General features: G+C 42.3%; 1 protein-coding gene across 1 annotated transcript in view; it reads right to left on the bottom strand.

Moving 5' to 3' along the window:
• The window catches only part of SDK1 (sidekick cell adhesion molecule 1), an 858,579-nt gene that overhangs the window by 227,154 nt on the left and 617,622 nt on the right, over positions 1-13,803 (bottom strand). Inside the window, 6 exon segments of the mRNA XM_045541236.1 lie at positions 222-398; positions 2,508-2,610; positions 4,451-4,618; positions 6,101-6,217; positions 9,007-9,201; positions 12,863-12,946. Coding sequence (XP_045397192.1) covers positions 222-398; positions 2,508-2,610; positions 4,451-4,618; positions 6,101-6,217; positions 9,007-9,201; positions 12,863-12,946 — 844 coding nt within the window.

Genomic DNA, 13,803 nt, shown 5'->3' with positions numbered 1-13,803 from the left:
ACCAAGGATGACACATTTTGATTTTGAAGTTTTACAAAAAGCAAAAAAACCTGTCAACGGACATGGCTATGTGGCATGACATGCTGGTCTCTGACTGCTGACTTAGGACACACCTGGGCATCATACATGTTAAGTGGTAGTCACTTAGTCACAGAGTGCTGGCTGAATGCAGAAATACAGATAATTAAGAACTGATTAACACCAAACATTGAAGTACTCACATCACTTCCAGCCGGGCTGTTCTGGAATCATTCCCTCCTTCAGATATAATTTCGCAGGTATAGTCACCGATGTCACCTGACCATGTCTGGCTAATAAGAAGGGACCCATCCTTCTCCACCACAATTCTAGAACTGCTAGATGGAGTGATGACCACATTGTCCTTCCTCCAAATGTAGCTGTGGGCCAAGCAAAAGTCTTGAGTTACGAAACCCATAAGGACAGAATCACTGGTCCTTCTTATTTGTTAAAAAGCAAGCAACTGACAACCTTGTGAATATACTAAAACCACTGAATTGTGCTCTTTAAAATGGTGAATTTTACAGTATGTGAATTATACCTAAAAAAAGAAAAGAAGAAACAGATAATACAAAAATAGATGCTGAAGTTAAGAAAAGGACCATGAAAATGACTGGCAACATCTGTCTGAGCTTACGTTTTAGAGATGGGGTGTGTAGCATCATCTGTATACCTGTCACCTAATAAAACTGCACCTAACATTCCTGCCCCAGAATGTTCCTGGAAGATAAGAGTGTTGTCTGGACAGGAAGCAGCAATTGTTTAAAAATCCCCAGAGTAGAATTACCCAACTCTTAAAAAAAAAAAAAAAAAAAATCACACCCCCTAAATATATTTTCTTAAAATCCAACCATTCTGGTAGACGATCCTTAAAATTGCATTTCTTTCTCATTTAATCTTTATCTATGGAAATTTTAGCACATTTTTCTTTTCAAATATATAATCAATTAAGAGCCTGTCCTGTCTTTAGATGTCAACGGGCAGGGCCACTACTCACTGTTAGATGGGATGAAAGTGATCAAGTTTCCAAAATGTACCCAGCTCTTTAAAGCCATCATATTCAAAGAACACAGACATTTATAAACTACTTATCTGAAATTACTTTGAGACAGAACAGGACTGACTCCACAAGAAGGAAATGAATAAATTGCTCACTCTGGGGTGCAGCGTTCAGCTGCAATTGTCATGTAGGGCCTGGTGCTCCTTGGGACAGAGAAACCCTGGGACGAGGGGTGCCCAAGAGTGAATAATCCAGTTCCTTCTCAGGAAGGGGTCTCCAATTTAATCACATACAAAAAGCTACAAGAAAACCACAGAGATCCAAGGGGACTCTTTTTGAGCTCTCAGAGTCGCAAAAAAACCTGACTTAGTTGAAATCATATTCCAAATCATTTAGACAGGAATGAATTCTTTTCCAGGCATGACACTTATCTCTTAGGAAAGCCCCCAAGGATTCTCAGGTAATCTTTAACTTGCTAGTTTTTGTTTGTTTTGTTTTGCATTCAGCATCCTTGTAACTCAACAAAGTTTGGTTTTTGAGCCCTGGGAAATTCTAGAGAACCAGGTGGAGATATGGAAATTTATGATTTGCCAAACACCTGCTCAAGAAGAGTGAAAGAATGGCTCAGTCTTCGAATCCAGTTAATGACGTATGTGTCAAAGCCATCCCCTCTGCTCAGAACAAAATGTCCCAGAAAGCAGGAAGGCACCTCGAATCCACCAATTTGGCTAACTGCATGCTTTTTGGGCTACAGCCAGAGTGAAAAATACTACGATGATTGGATTTTTCTTTTTTGATTTATTTTCAAGGCTGATTCTGAAAATCAAAAACTATTCTGAAAGTGGTTGCTCTTTGGAAAAAAGCTCACCACTGACAGCCACCTGTCTGCTACCATGCATTCACCCGAAGTGTCACATTTTTCATTGTTACTCCCTCAGTCCGAATTCAAAGACAGGATGTTGCAATTCCTTTAGAAAATCCTCAAGTCCTCTAATTTCCTTCTTTGTATGTATTTTCTGCTAAGTGTGTTAGGTACTGTGGTTGGCTTTCTTCCGTGTGCAGGTTTCCCTCGCTCCTCATTTCACAATGAAACTATCCTTGGCGTAAAGAAAAACCCTCTTGAGTACCAAACAGCCCCCATGTAAACACTGCTGAAATCCTATTCGATCCCTCTGGATTTTTCTCTCATTAAGTATCAGCCTCTGACAAGTACGTTTTAAAGATAGTGTATTAACCTTGGCAGAAAAAATCATGAAACGCTGTATTGAAGTCATGAAGTGGAACATAGCTCACTGTAAATAATACATAAGGCTGGGGTGGAAAATGGGATTTGTGTGATTAATGACAGAGCCCATGACTATAAGATGCTGTAATCAGGGATCTGCAGCTGAAATCAAAGTTCTCCAAATTCTTCCTTCTCATCTCAACTTCACTTCATAAGCTCACAGCATATTAACGAATCCCAAGCATTGTAACTGACTGGACCAACCTGAGCGAAATCCGGGGGTCGTGCATGGCCCCACAGCGCAGCGTGGCCGTCGTCCCCTTAATTACCACTCGGTCCTCGGGAGGGTGGACGATGAACGTTCGGTCTGGAAAAACACAAGTCACAACTCAGATGAAGGACGGGTGTGAGAGTTTCCGCCCCCAGAGGGATAATGAATTGGTCATCTAACATCAAATCCTCCAGGTTTTCTCTTATCTTGGCCAAACAAGTGCAAAGTGCTCAGAAACATTCAGGGCATTGAAAACAAGACTTTCCACATGGCAGCAAAGTAAGTCAACCCATCTGGCCCCTCCCTAAATGCTCTTTAACCTCAAACACTCCAGAAGACAATAAGCATGGCAGATCATATGCAAATATGTATTAGGTTCTATGTACTTGTTTAAAACCTAGATTCTTTCCCAAGTTAATCCTCATTCTAGTAATGTCTAATGTTTGCATAGCAGTTCGTGACTTTGCCAAGTGTTTTCATTTATACTGTTTTATTTAATTCTCACAACAGTCTTGTGAGGGCTGTGATATTACTACTCCCAGTTTTCATGAATGAGACTAGATGGCTCTGCGCAGACCTGAGGCCAGCCAGAGCCATGCATCCCCGCATCACACACACCCGAGGGAGACACTGCTCTGGTGCCAGGAACAGAGCCTGGAACTTGGGAATGACAAGGCTAAATTCAAGGCCAAGCTTGCCTGATGTTAACGGTGCATCCAGAAAAACATCTTTGGGTCTTAGTTTTCTTGTCTGTGAAAGGGGATGTTAACGTCACTACAGTTGCACAGAGAAAAGTAGGTAAAGTAGGGGAAATGTTCTGTAAGCCACCACGGTGTTATGCCAGGCATTCTAGTGTTGTTACGGCTTTGAATCTTTGCAGATCCACAACATTTTATGGAGAGTGATCTACAGAGATTGAGATATCACTTTTTCGTAAGCTTTTAAAGGTATGGTTAATTTTTAGGGATAAATGATGAATCCTAAGTGTTGACTCAAATGGAACAAAACTTCTTTTTTAGTACTTGACAATATTTGGGAATTTGGATTAATTTCTTTTCAACTCATGATATTTTTAGAACACCTAATAAATTGGAAAGGGTCATTTACAAAGTGGACATACTACATGATAGAGAATGCTAAACAAATATGAAACAAGGAACAATGATTTAGTTATTTTAAAGAATGGCATCTTAACAAATTATTCACTCAAGCAAGCTAAAACTTTCTCTGCTCATATAGATAGCTTCATGAAAGTCTGTTAGTAAGCATTCCTTTGCTTTTTTGAACAAATGCATTTTTAGTAATACAGATTTGGATGAAGCAGAGAGGAAAAAGCACATTGGCAATTGAAGCTAAAAAAAAAAAGGGTGGAGGGATTAAGTACTCCAACCCTTATGTTTCAGAGAAAAATTTATTCTGCACTTCAGAAACCTATATTATCGATAAAATAAGAATGGCAAAAGCTGGAGAAACAATAAAGATTTTTTTTTTTTAGTTTACTCCCTGATACATAAGAAACATTCATTGTTAATATACTAGAAATGTTTTAGTTGGTCATAAAAATAGTATAGAAAAATATACATTCTTTAGGATTTTAATTCTTAATTCAGTTTTCTTATAAAATGCTTATAAAATTCACCAACACATCAATTTTGTTATTTGAGCTAGTTTGGTATAATATCCCTAATGACTTTAAAAAGTCAATCCTTTATTTCTCCCAAAACGTCCCCATTGAATCTTTCAATACATTTTCTAATTATTCTTTTAGAAACTGAAAAATTAATTGCTCAACAGATTTCTATAAATAAGCTGTAAAAATAATCATTCTCTTTTGATTAAATTAGAAAGTCCAAGGGCATACTGACATCCCCCGAGCAAGATGACATGATGATTAAACCATGATTAATAGAAGGTTCACATAGACCATGGTCCTTACTCCACACGATCAGCGTTGCCGACGCATTCAGGGATCCCTCTGAGTTAGCTGCGTAGCAGGTGTAGTTGCCGGCATCCTGGATGAAGACAGGGGTTATCTGCAGACCTCCAGACTCAAGAAGCATGAACCTAGGAATCTGGACAGAGCCACTGGCCAAAATGTGGTTTTCTGGAGAACAGTAAACAGGGATGTTAGAGCCACAACACTTGAAAGAAATGAAGATAATGTTCAGAGCCATAACCAAGAAAATAACTTACAGATTAAAGTAAACATTTTATGCACACAAATAACTAGTTTCTTTTAGCATTATTTAGAATAACAAAAACCAAGAACACCCTAGTTGCTCAATAGAGAGATTTGGTTAAACAATTTTGATCCACGTATGTGATTGTTACCTTTGGGTGATTGGTTTTCATTTATCTTTATATTTATGTGCACTTGAAAATTTTCTATATAAAGCTATTATTATGTTCAAAATCAGGAAAGAAAAAGAAGACAATATATAAAAGAAAAACCTATTCTTACTGATCCGTAGTTTCTCAGACATTTATGTACATAAGCTGTGTCTGAGTGTGCGAGTTGTACCTTTGGGACTTGAGAAGCCACTGTTCAGTTTTCTGGTAGCATGGAAAAGATACAAATATAGTCCACCAAGTATGATTGGTTAATCCATGTGAATCGACACAATTCAGCACAGAGATGATAAGGGTGGACACGTCACTGCTCTGTCGGTGGCACTTGTGAAGGGGCTGTGAGAACTGCAAAGGCAGCCTGAGATGTTGATGCCACTCTTCACAGGGATCAAAAACACCGTTGGAGCTAAGGTTTACCCATCAAACTGGAGAGGGCATGAAACAATGCTGTGCTAGAAGTATATTTCTTTCTTAGGAAAAAAAAAAAAGGACATGATTCTAAGGAAGAATTCCTTTATTTCACACATGGGAAAACTGAGTCCTAGTCGCATTACTTCACATCCAATACTTAACATTTTAGGGTCAGGCTTGGTGGCTAGCACCTGTAATCCCAGCAGTTTGGGAGGCCAAGGCATGAGGATCACTTGAGGCCAGGCGTTTGAGACCAGCCTGGGCAACAAAGCAAGATCTTGCCTCTATAAAAATAAAAAATCAAAAAATTAGCCAGGCATGGTAGCACAAGCTTGTAGTCCCAGCTACTTGGGAGGCTGAGAGAGGAGAATCATTTGAGTCCAGGAGTTTGAGGTTGCCGTGGGCTATGATTATACCACTCCCGCCTGGGCAACAGAGCAAAATTCTGTCTCAAAAAAAAAAAAAAAAGAAAAAAAAAAAAAAAAAACACAAGAAAGAAAGAAAAGAAAAAAAAGAACATTTTAAGGAACCCTAAAATAGGCCTAAGGCACTCTATAAAGAGCTTACTTAGGTCGAGGAGAGTGACACACGCACAATATTTTTTTTCCCCTTTCATTTTCTAGAAGGCAAGGGTCTTTTCTGTCCTATGTAACCTTGCACCCTCAGCGTCTAGCACCTGGTAGGCACTCAATGAATGGTTATTTAATCTTTACTGAGTAAGTAAATGAATAAATAAACAAGAGTGAGAATAATAAACACAACCATTGGCCCAGTGGGTTCATCTTCTGCATCAGCCATGCTGTTTCGGAAAACGGAAGCCACCTACCTCTCTTCCATGTGATGGCAGGTTTGGGAGCCCCAGACACCTCACACCTCAGAATGGCTGTCATCCCGTCAGTCACTGTGGTGTCCCCGGGACGCTGGGTGAACACTGGAGCTATATCTGGGTAGAGGAGTTAAACAATGAAATGATCAGCGCAGCGTCTCTCAGAGATGCTCAAGCCAGCCTGGTGGAGTATTCCATATGGGCCTTACAGAGCCAATCACAGAGAAAAATGCAGCAATAAAAAATGAAAACCTTTCAGGAGTGCCTATAACCCTCCATTATTTGTCTCCCGGGAATTACCTATCTTTGTTTACAACCTAAAGAGAAAATATAGTCTCCTAATACAATGGATACACAAGTGGGAAGTGCAGGGGCCCAGGAAGAACAGTTTCAGATGGGTGTTAAAAGAGGAGACACATTTATTTAAATAAACCAAACAAACTGCTTTTGTTCGTTGCATAAAAGAAAAAAAAAGCTAATTTTTGAATGTAAAATGTCATCCACAAGATGACACTTTCACATTTTCTAGGATCCACTCTGAAAGTTAAAATAACCAGGTTTCAAAGACTTCGATAAAGACCAATTCCTGGGAGGTGCTATGAGCCCCAAGGGTCAGTGCCCCTGTTCACAGTGATCTTCATCTCCCAAAACTGTGGACAGGACTCAAGGAGCCCAGGGCACAGCCACTGCCTCTTCCTTATCCCTGGAACCACAGCAAGTCCTAGTGACTCCACCTCCAGGGCACATCCTGAAGCCTCCCCCTCACCTGAGACCACCCGAGTCCCAGGTCTTATCAGGAGGACGCAGGGCCTCCTAACTGGTCTCCATGCTACTGCACTTGCCTCACGGTCCATGCAACACCCAGCCTTCGGGCTGCCCTCCGAAGGCTACAAAGGACTTCTTGCCCTGCCCCTGCCCTGCTCAGAGCTCCTGAAGCCCCCAGGCTCCCGGCCCTGCTTATCCCCCCACCCAGAGCCCCTCCCCCAAGGCCATTTGCTCATTGTCAGGCTCCGTGTCTCACCTGCCTCCCGTCATCTGCACATGCCTAGCATGTCCCCCACCCTGTGACATGCCTGTCCCTAAGACTTCACACGACCGGCTCCATCTTACCTTCAGGTCTCACCCAGAGAGCCCCTCCCTGAGTGCCGTGCAGGGAGACTCCTGTTCACTGCACCGCTCACCGCAGCACACTGGCAGGCGGAAGGCACCGGGCCCTGCTGTCTTTCTCCCCCCCAGGACCCTCTGTTGTTCTGGAAGCATGGGAGCCTTGCCTACCTTCCTCATAGCTGTGCCCCCGGAGCCTAACCCACCGTGCCCGACACAGATGCTCAACGACCATTTGCTAAATGAGTGAACAAACGTTGATTTCCTTAACACATATTTTCCTTTCATTAAAGGTATTTTATCTTTTAAAGGTATTTTAATTTGATGAAAAAATCATTTTGTAAAACTCTGTACTTACAAGAGATAATTTAGCATTATCATAATCATTTATTTGTTCACTCACCAATTGCCATGGTAACCAGATTAAGCAGCACCTGCATTTATATTTCCAATCTGACCTGACGAGCACCTGTACACTCGGCTGGGTTGGTTCTATTTCACCAGATGGGGAAACGGAGGTTGAGAGAGACGATGAGACGTGCTCCAGGTCACCTTCCCTCCCGAAGCCCAGGTCTCTCACTGGAGTGGGGGTTGGAAACTACAACCTGTGGGCCAAATCCAGCCTGTTGCCTATTTTTGTAAATAAAGTTTTATTGGAACACAGCCACTCCCATTCACTTAGAATTGTCTATGGCTGCTTTTTCATGCTGCTATAGCAGAGTTGAGTGGCTATGGCAGAGACCATGTCCTTCAAAGTCTAAAATATTTACTGTCAGGCCCTTTGCAGAAAAAGCCTACTGATCCCTGCCCAGAACATCCTGGCCCATTACTGCAACACAAGCTTTAAATAATTCTAAGTGCTCAAAACCCAGTTTCTGGTGTAAGGATCCGATATTATTTCTACTACTTAAAACAATATTGGTTCCCTATGCTCCAAACTGGAGCACAAACTTGACCCCTGGATAAGATTTAAGGAAGCAGCCCCTAGTTTACCAAAACACATGTATGGATCTTTAAATAGTTTGTCAGTCTCTTCACAAGCTCTGGCCGTAAAAGCCAACAACAGCCATGCGCGCAATGACATCAATTTGCTTTCTCAAACAGCTCTCACACCTGAGGATATCAGCATTTTGCATCCAAAAGGGCAAACATGAAAGGTATAATTCCGTAATCACTAAATTCCACTTCATTTTAGAAGAACAATATTATACAACTATGGGAGATTAGAAAGAAAACCCACAGATACAATGAAAACCTTTACTTTTATTTTATTTTTCAAAGACAGAGTGCCAAGGTATTTCAGTTAATGAGATAATAAAAGAAACTCACAAAAGAACTCTAATTGTTCAATAAAACTAAAATAGAGAATGAATATAAAAATAGCAAAAAAGATCAAAAGAAAAAGATTAGGAGTGAGCTATTCATTCAAAAGCCCTTCCAATTCCATCCAGAAAAATGGAGAATTTTTTTCTACTTCTCCTCAAGGAGGAGGAGGGCTTGGTGCTGGAGGAAGCAAGGTTCTCACAAGGACAGCGAGGGCCCATGGGATCGGGGAACAGCCAGGCGCCTTCACTACTCATGGGCTTCAGCAGAGCTTCCCCACGGGACCCCCAAGTGGGCTAAGACGTACCTGAGGTGTGGCTCTCCTGTCTGGCCACCTCTGGCCACATCATCCTGTCCATTCATCTTGGGGGAGGGACAGATACCACCATTTTCTGCGTATGTAGCACGGGGCAAGGTTTGGGAAGCTGTGGCCTGAAGACCCAGTCCTGAGTCTGGCTTTGCGGACGGGCAGTACTCACTGGTTACATCCAGGTAGGTGTGGGTCTGGACCTCCCCTCCTTCATTGCTGGCAAAGCACTGGAAGATTCCAGAGTCCTCTGGACGCAGCTTCTGGATGCGCAGGCCTCCACTGGAGAGCGCTTTGTATCGGGGGTTCTGGAGCTTGCTGATGGGAACAGCATCCTTGTACCACCGGAGGGTGGGAAGAGGGACCCCTGTATAGGGTGGAAATAAATGTTTTAAAAAATTACTTCTTTCCATGAGGACTAAGGTGATGCTTTAAATGCTAAAATGGCGATATTTTAATAGGCCTTTTCTCATCTATCGCTCCTTTCAGCCACCCTGTAAGGAGCTTTTTTCTAATCTTATCTGAAGAAATTGATAAAGAGGTGTGAAGAGAAGGAGCGGAGGGAACCCCGACACCCGGGCTGCGGGGCCTTCCAGGCCCTACTCTGAGCCTACACGGGTTTGTGTGCTTGTTTGGAAAGAAAGGGATGCCAACTGTGACTGACTTCAGATTCAGACCGAGATGACAGCCTCTGCTGACCTGCAGGGCCCGATCCTGTCGCAGCAGTGTGGGAAGGTGCGGGCACAGGGTTACCAGGGCCTGTGGCAGGACGCAGGTCAAATCCCAGGTCTGCCCCTCACTGACCGTGTCACCTCGGTCAGGGTACTTTTCCTGTCTTTGTCTCCGTTGCCTCACGTGCAGGTAAGGAAACACTCATGACTCCAAAAGGCTGTGAAGGATAGATGTGCACATATGGATAGAACTCGCAGAGCCGGCCATGGTAAGCGCTCAATGGACAGTGTCGCCCCTCATGACTTCAGCTAACAACAATAAAAGGAGTGCCACCTTTTAAACACACTCTGTTGAAGGAGTTGGATATCACTGACCTTAACGGAATTCTACTGTATCAGAGGAGTGATTTATTACGTTAAGTAACAAGCACAAGAGATGCATTTAGTAAAGGTCGAGGAGACACAGAGGTATTACATTGTGCACGTAGGAAAAGTTGCCTTGGTCCCCGAGACAGAGGTGAGTATGGAAAGGTGAGGAGAAGGGGCTGCAGGAGGGCTCTGTTCTTGTACCCCAACAGTGAAGTGAGCCCTGAACACAGTGAAGAGTTAGACCAAGGGGACGGGAGGGTCAGACTGAGGCCAAATGCACAGCACCCCTCCTCACTGTCCCTTCCTCATCTCCACAGTGTTACAGCACGAAACGAGGCCTCCGGTCAGTGAGGCTGGAGCTGCACACGGTCTAGCCAGTCCCAGCCTGAATCAGGCTGCGTGTTGGGTCCGGGAGGGGTGTACACAGTGGGCAAAAGACAAGCTCACAAGGGCAGAAGCTGGGTTGTAAATGAAGGGACTATCCTCAGCCTGAGAGTATGAGGATCTCTGTTGCTTGTCCCCTCGTGGCTGTGGTCAGTCCTGTAGCCCAGGTGCCAGTGAATGAATGCTGCCACACTGCTCCCCCTGTGGTCTCGTGTATGGGACAAGCCCTGACTGAGGAAACACGAGGCCCCTTCTCTTGGTGGCTTCTCTGGGTGGCTAGCAACAGTGGAAGACGGCTTCCCGAGGACCTCTCGTTGACCCTCCTGAAGTCAAGCAGGGTCCAGCCCAACCAGGAAGGGTAAACTGGGAAGAATACAGAGGCCTGGTAGTTCTAACTAGACCAAAGCACACAAGATCGCAAAGTCCAGAAATATGGTGGGTACACAGATGTCTGTTGTGAGCCCATGGGAGAAGTGAGGCGATATCTAGACCTAGTTCTAGATCTCAGGTCATTCTGTACCTCAGTTTCCCTAAATATAAAATGGACTTAAATACTTGATATAATTCTGTAGAAAGCACACTCAAATCCCCTCGTTTAAGATGCTATGTAAGTAGGTGTAAGATGTCTACTTTAATAAATAAAGTTAATGTCATGGAATATTTCAAGATAATGTATTCTCAGATTCTGTTCTTTGCCTTAATTATGTTTCCTGTCACTTTTCATTAAATCAGGAAATTAAAAAAAAACCCATTTGAAGGTAAAAGCAAAACCAATTCATGTAAAATCTCATAATAGCGGTTACATGATGTAGCGTTCATAAAGAATAACTACTTCACATGCTGTTATAGTTTCATTGTCAAAATTAAAGGAAAGCAGTAAATTATACAACAGCAATGCAATGTTGAAAGACCTGTTCTATATATTTATACGTCTATACTTAACAAGCAGTCTACTTTGTAAAAATCCGGCAAAAAAACGGTATTCTTTTGTCAAAGGGAGAGTTTAGGATTGTCATTTATTGAAAAATAATTGTTAGTACATAGGGAACTAGGCCTGTTTCTATTTTGGGGAAATTTAATGTCATAAACAGAAATCTTATCCCCCACAGTACTGTATACTCTGGTTTCTAAAGTATAAGCACTCTAAATATTTCATAGCTTCACATTCACGGAGTCTTTCTCCTCAAGAAGCTGGCACTTATACAAGAAAAAAAACAATGCAGCCACAGTAAGAGAAATATTTCCATTTGAAATGCATATTGCTCTTCTCCCACCCGGCTGGGCCCGCCCCATCCCCAGCAGCTGTATCAGTAGAGCTAGAGCAGAGAACAGACACAGGGCAGGTCTGCAGACAGCAGCCATTGTGTGCTGACTGGGAGCTGAAAACAGAACTGCTAAGGGAACAAATTCTGTGGGCAGGAGCAGGAGCTGCACAAGCACAGTGGGCAGAGGAAGGGTCTCCACCGAGTTTTGCTGCCAGTACTATAAGGCGTGACATCCCACTCACTTTTAGAAATGAAAAATGCGTCACAGGGCCTCAGGTCTTGATGAAAGTCAGCACAGGCTTTGGTGGCTAATAGATTTGGCTTTGGAATCTGTCTCCATCACCGTGTGACCGTAGGTAAATTACTTACCAGGTATTCAACGGACAACTACACGTCAGACACTGTGCACTGATTTTACAAGAGAAGTGTCACGTTTCATCCTTGTGGCTCTGTGCCTTGCGCAAGTTACTGAACTTTGCTAAGGTTTGGTTTTCATACGTGTACAATGAGATAATATCTCTCTTATGGAGCTGCACTGAAGATTTACAAGATTGGTAGTAATCCTTATCCTCCACATTCTTAGGGGGTTGGAGAAAATACCCTTCCTGAAGATGGACAGGTATAAATAAAAAGAAAAGGTCGTTTTCATTTCTTGACAGTTGCCAGACAACACACACAGGTTTTGTGAATGAAATTGCCTTGCAAAGCTTTCCTCTCCTGGGGCGTGTGGGGTAATTACCTGTGCTGCAGGCATAAAATGGTGACAATAGGTAGCTAGTAATCAAGGCAGGGATGAGGGGTGGAATTACCTAAATAACAAAAGGAAAGTTGATCCAAAGCTGAAAACGCTAAACAAAAAAAAAAAAGAAAAAAAAGAAAAAGGAAAACTTCCTGTTCAAAAAATATAAAACAATGTGCTCTTCTACAGAGCAAATCTGGTCACCAGTCCCATTCACCCCATGGATGGGAATGAATTTTCTGCCCCAAGTCTTGGAGGGTCATGCTCTTGTGGAATCAGAGGCTCTGAAGGGCAGTCAACAGGACACGACTATGTCCTCGCTCTGTCTCTGCTTGGGAAAGACAGGGTGAAGCCTTCCTTTTTGATCCCTTGGGTAAATATTATTATCCCTGTTTTACGGATGAGGAGGCAAAGCTCAGCAAGGTCAAACACCTTCCCTAGGGTCACACATCCAGTAACTGAGTTCTACTCCAATCCAAAGTGTGTTCTTAACCATCACACTCAACGTCTCCCTAGAACGATGAAAGTTTTGCCTCGGAAAAAGGTCATTTTCATTCCTCCATGTCATGGCTCCTTGTCCAATAGCCTCTCCACACTCACCCATGGCTCGACATTCCATGTCCACAGTTTCTTCCACTTCAACTAGAATCCGACTCTCAGGTTCAGCAGTGAAATATGGTGGCTCTTTAAACAAGAAAAAAAAAATAGCCCCTAAGCAAAAGAAGGATGTGTCAGAGACCATATAGCTTAAAAGAGTTTGAGCTCCTTTTAAAACTATTTTTAAAAATTTCATCATTAGTTACCATCATACATACAAACTAGAATTCAGCGAGCAGAGGCCAAAGGCAATTTATATTCTAAGGTTTCAGAAGGCAAATTACTACTCAGGGTGATGGTTACTTTTCAGTTTATGAGCTTGAATCATGGAATATCTTAATTCACATTTTAGAAGGACTATCCCAAGAGGTTCATAAAGGTTTATATTTACAGCACAGTATTTTATAGGCTAGTTTGCTTCAGTATCTAAACTAAACACCAACTCATGAAGCATGTCAAATAAAGTGTGGTAGCAGGGCACCCAGCCTGTATCAAGGAACAGTGCAACCTATTAACATATTTTTTAAAGTCAAGCAGTTTTCTCCAAAATATAGATTGAATACTTCAATGGAAGGCAAAATAATAGCAAAGGAAACTATCTTTAGTAGCACAAGGAAACTCTTAACCACTTATATATCTCTAGATACTCCACTTGCCTGTTCAACAACAAAAAAATAATGGTTATATTAAACAATGAATTTCCTTGGAGAATAAATTGCAATATTTTTTCTCAGTTTATTCAGCAAAAATTCAGCAGAGGCATGGCAAAGTTTGTAGAGTATTAAGGTGGTAGTGATTTCATTATCATGATAACAAAAGGCTGTTGTATTCACTTTCTGCATGATAATTAATTTCTGGGAACTGTCTTCCAGAGTGGTTTATTTTCATTGTAATTGTGTTGAATGTGGATAATATGGCTTGGCATGCCTCTTATATTGACTGTA

This window comes from Lemur catta, chromosome 2 (assembly GCF_020740605.2).
Source record: "Lemur catta isolate mLemCat1 chromosome 2, mLemCat1.pri, whole genome shotgun sequence".
Taxonomy (NCBI): Eukaryota; Metazoa; Chordata; class Mammalia; order Primates; family Lemuridae; genus Lemur; species Lemur catta.
Note: the sequence above shows the minus strand (reverse complement) of the source record. Positions and strands in the feature narration are given on the sequence as shown.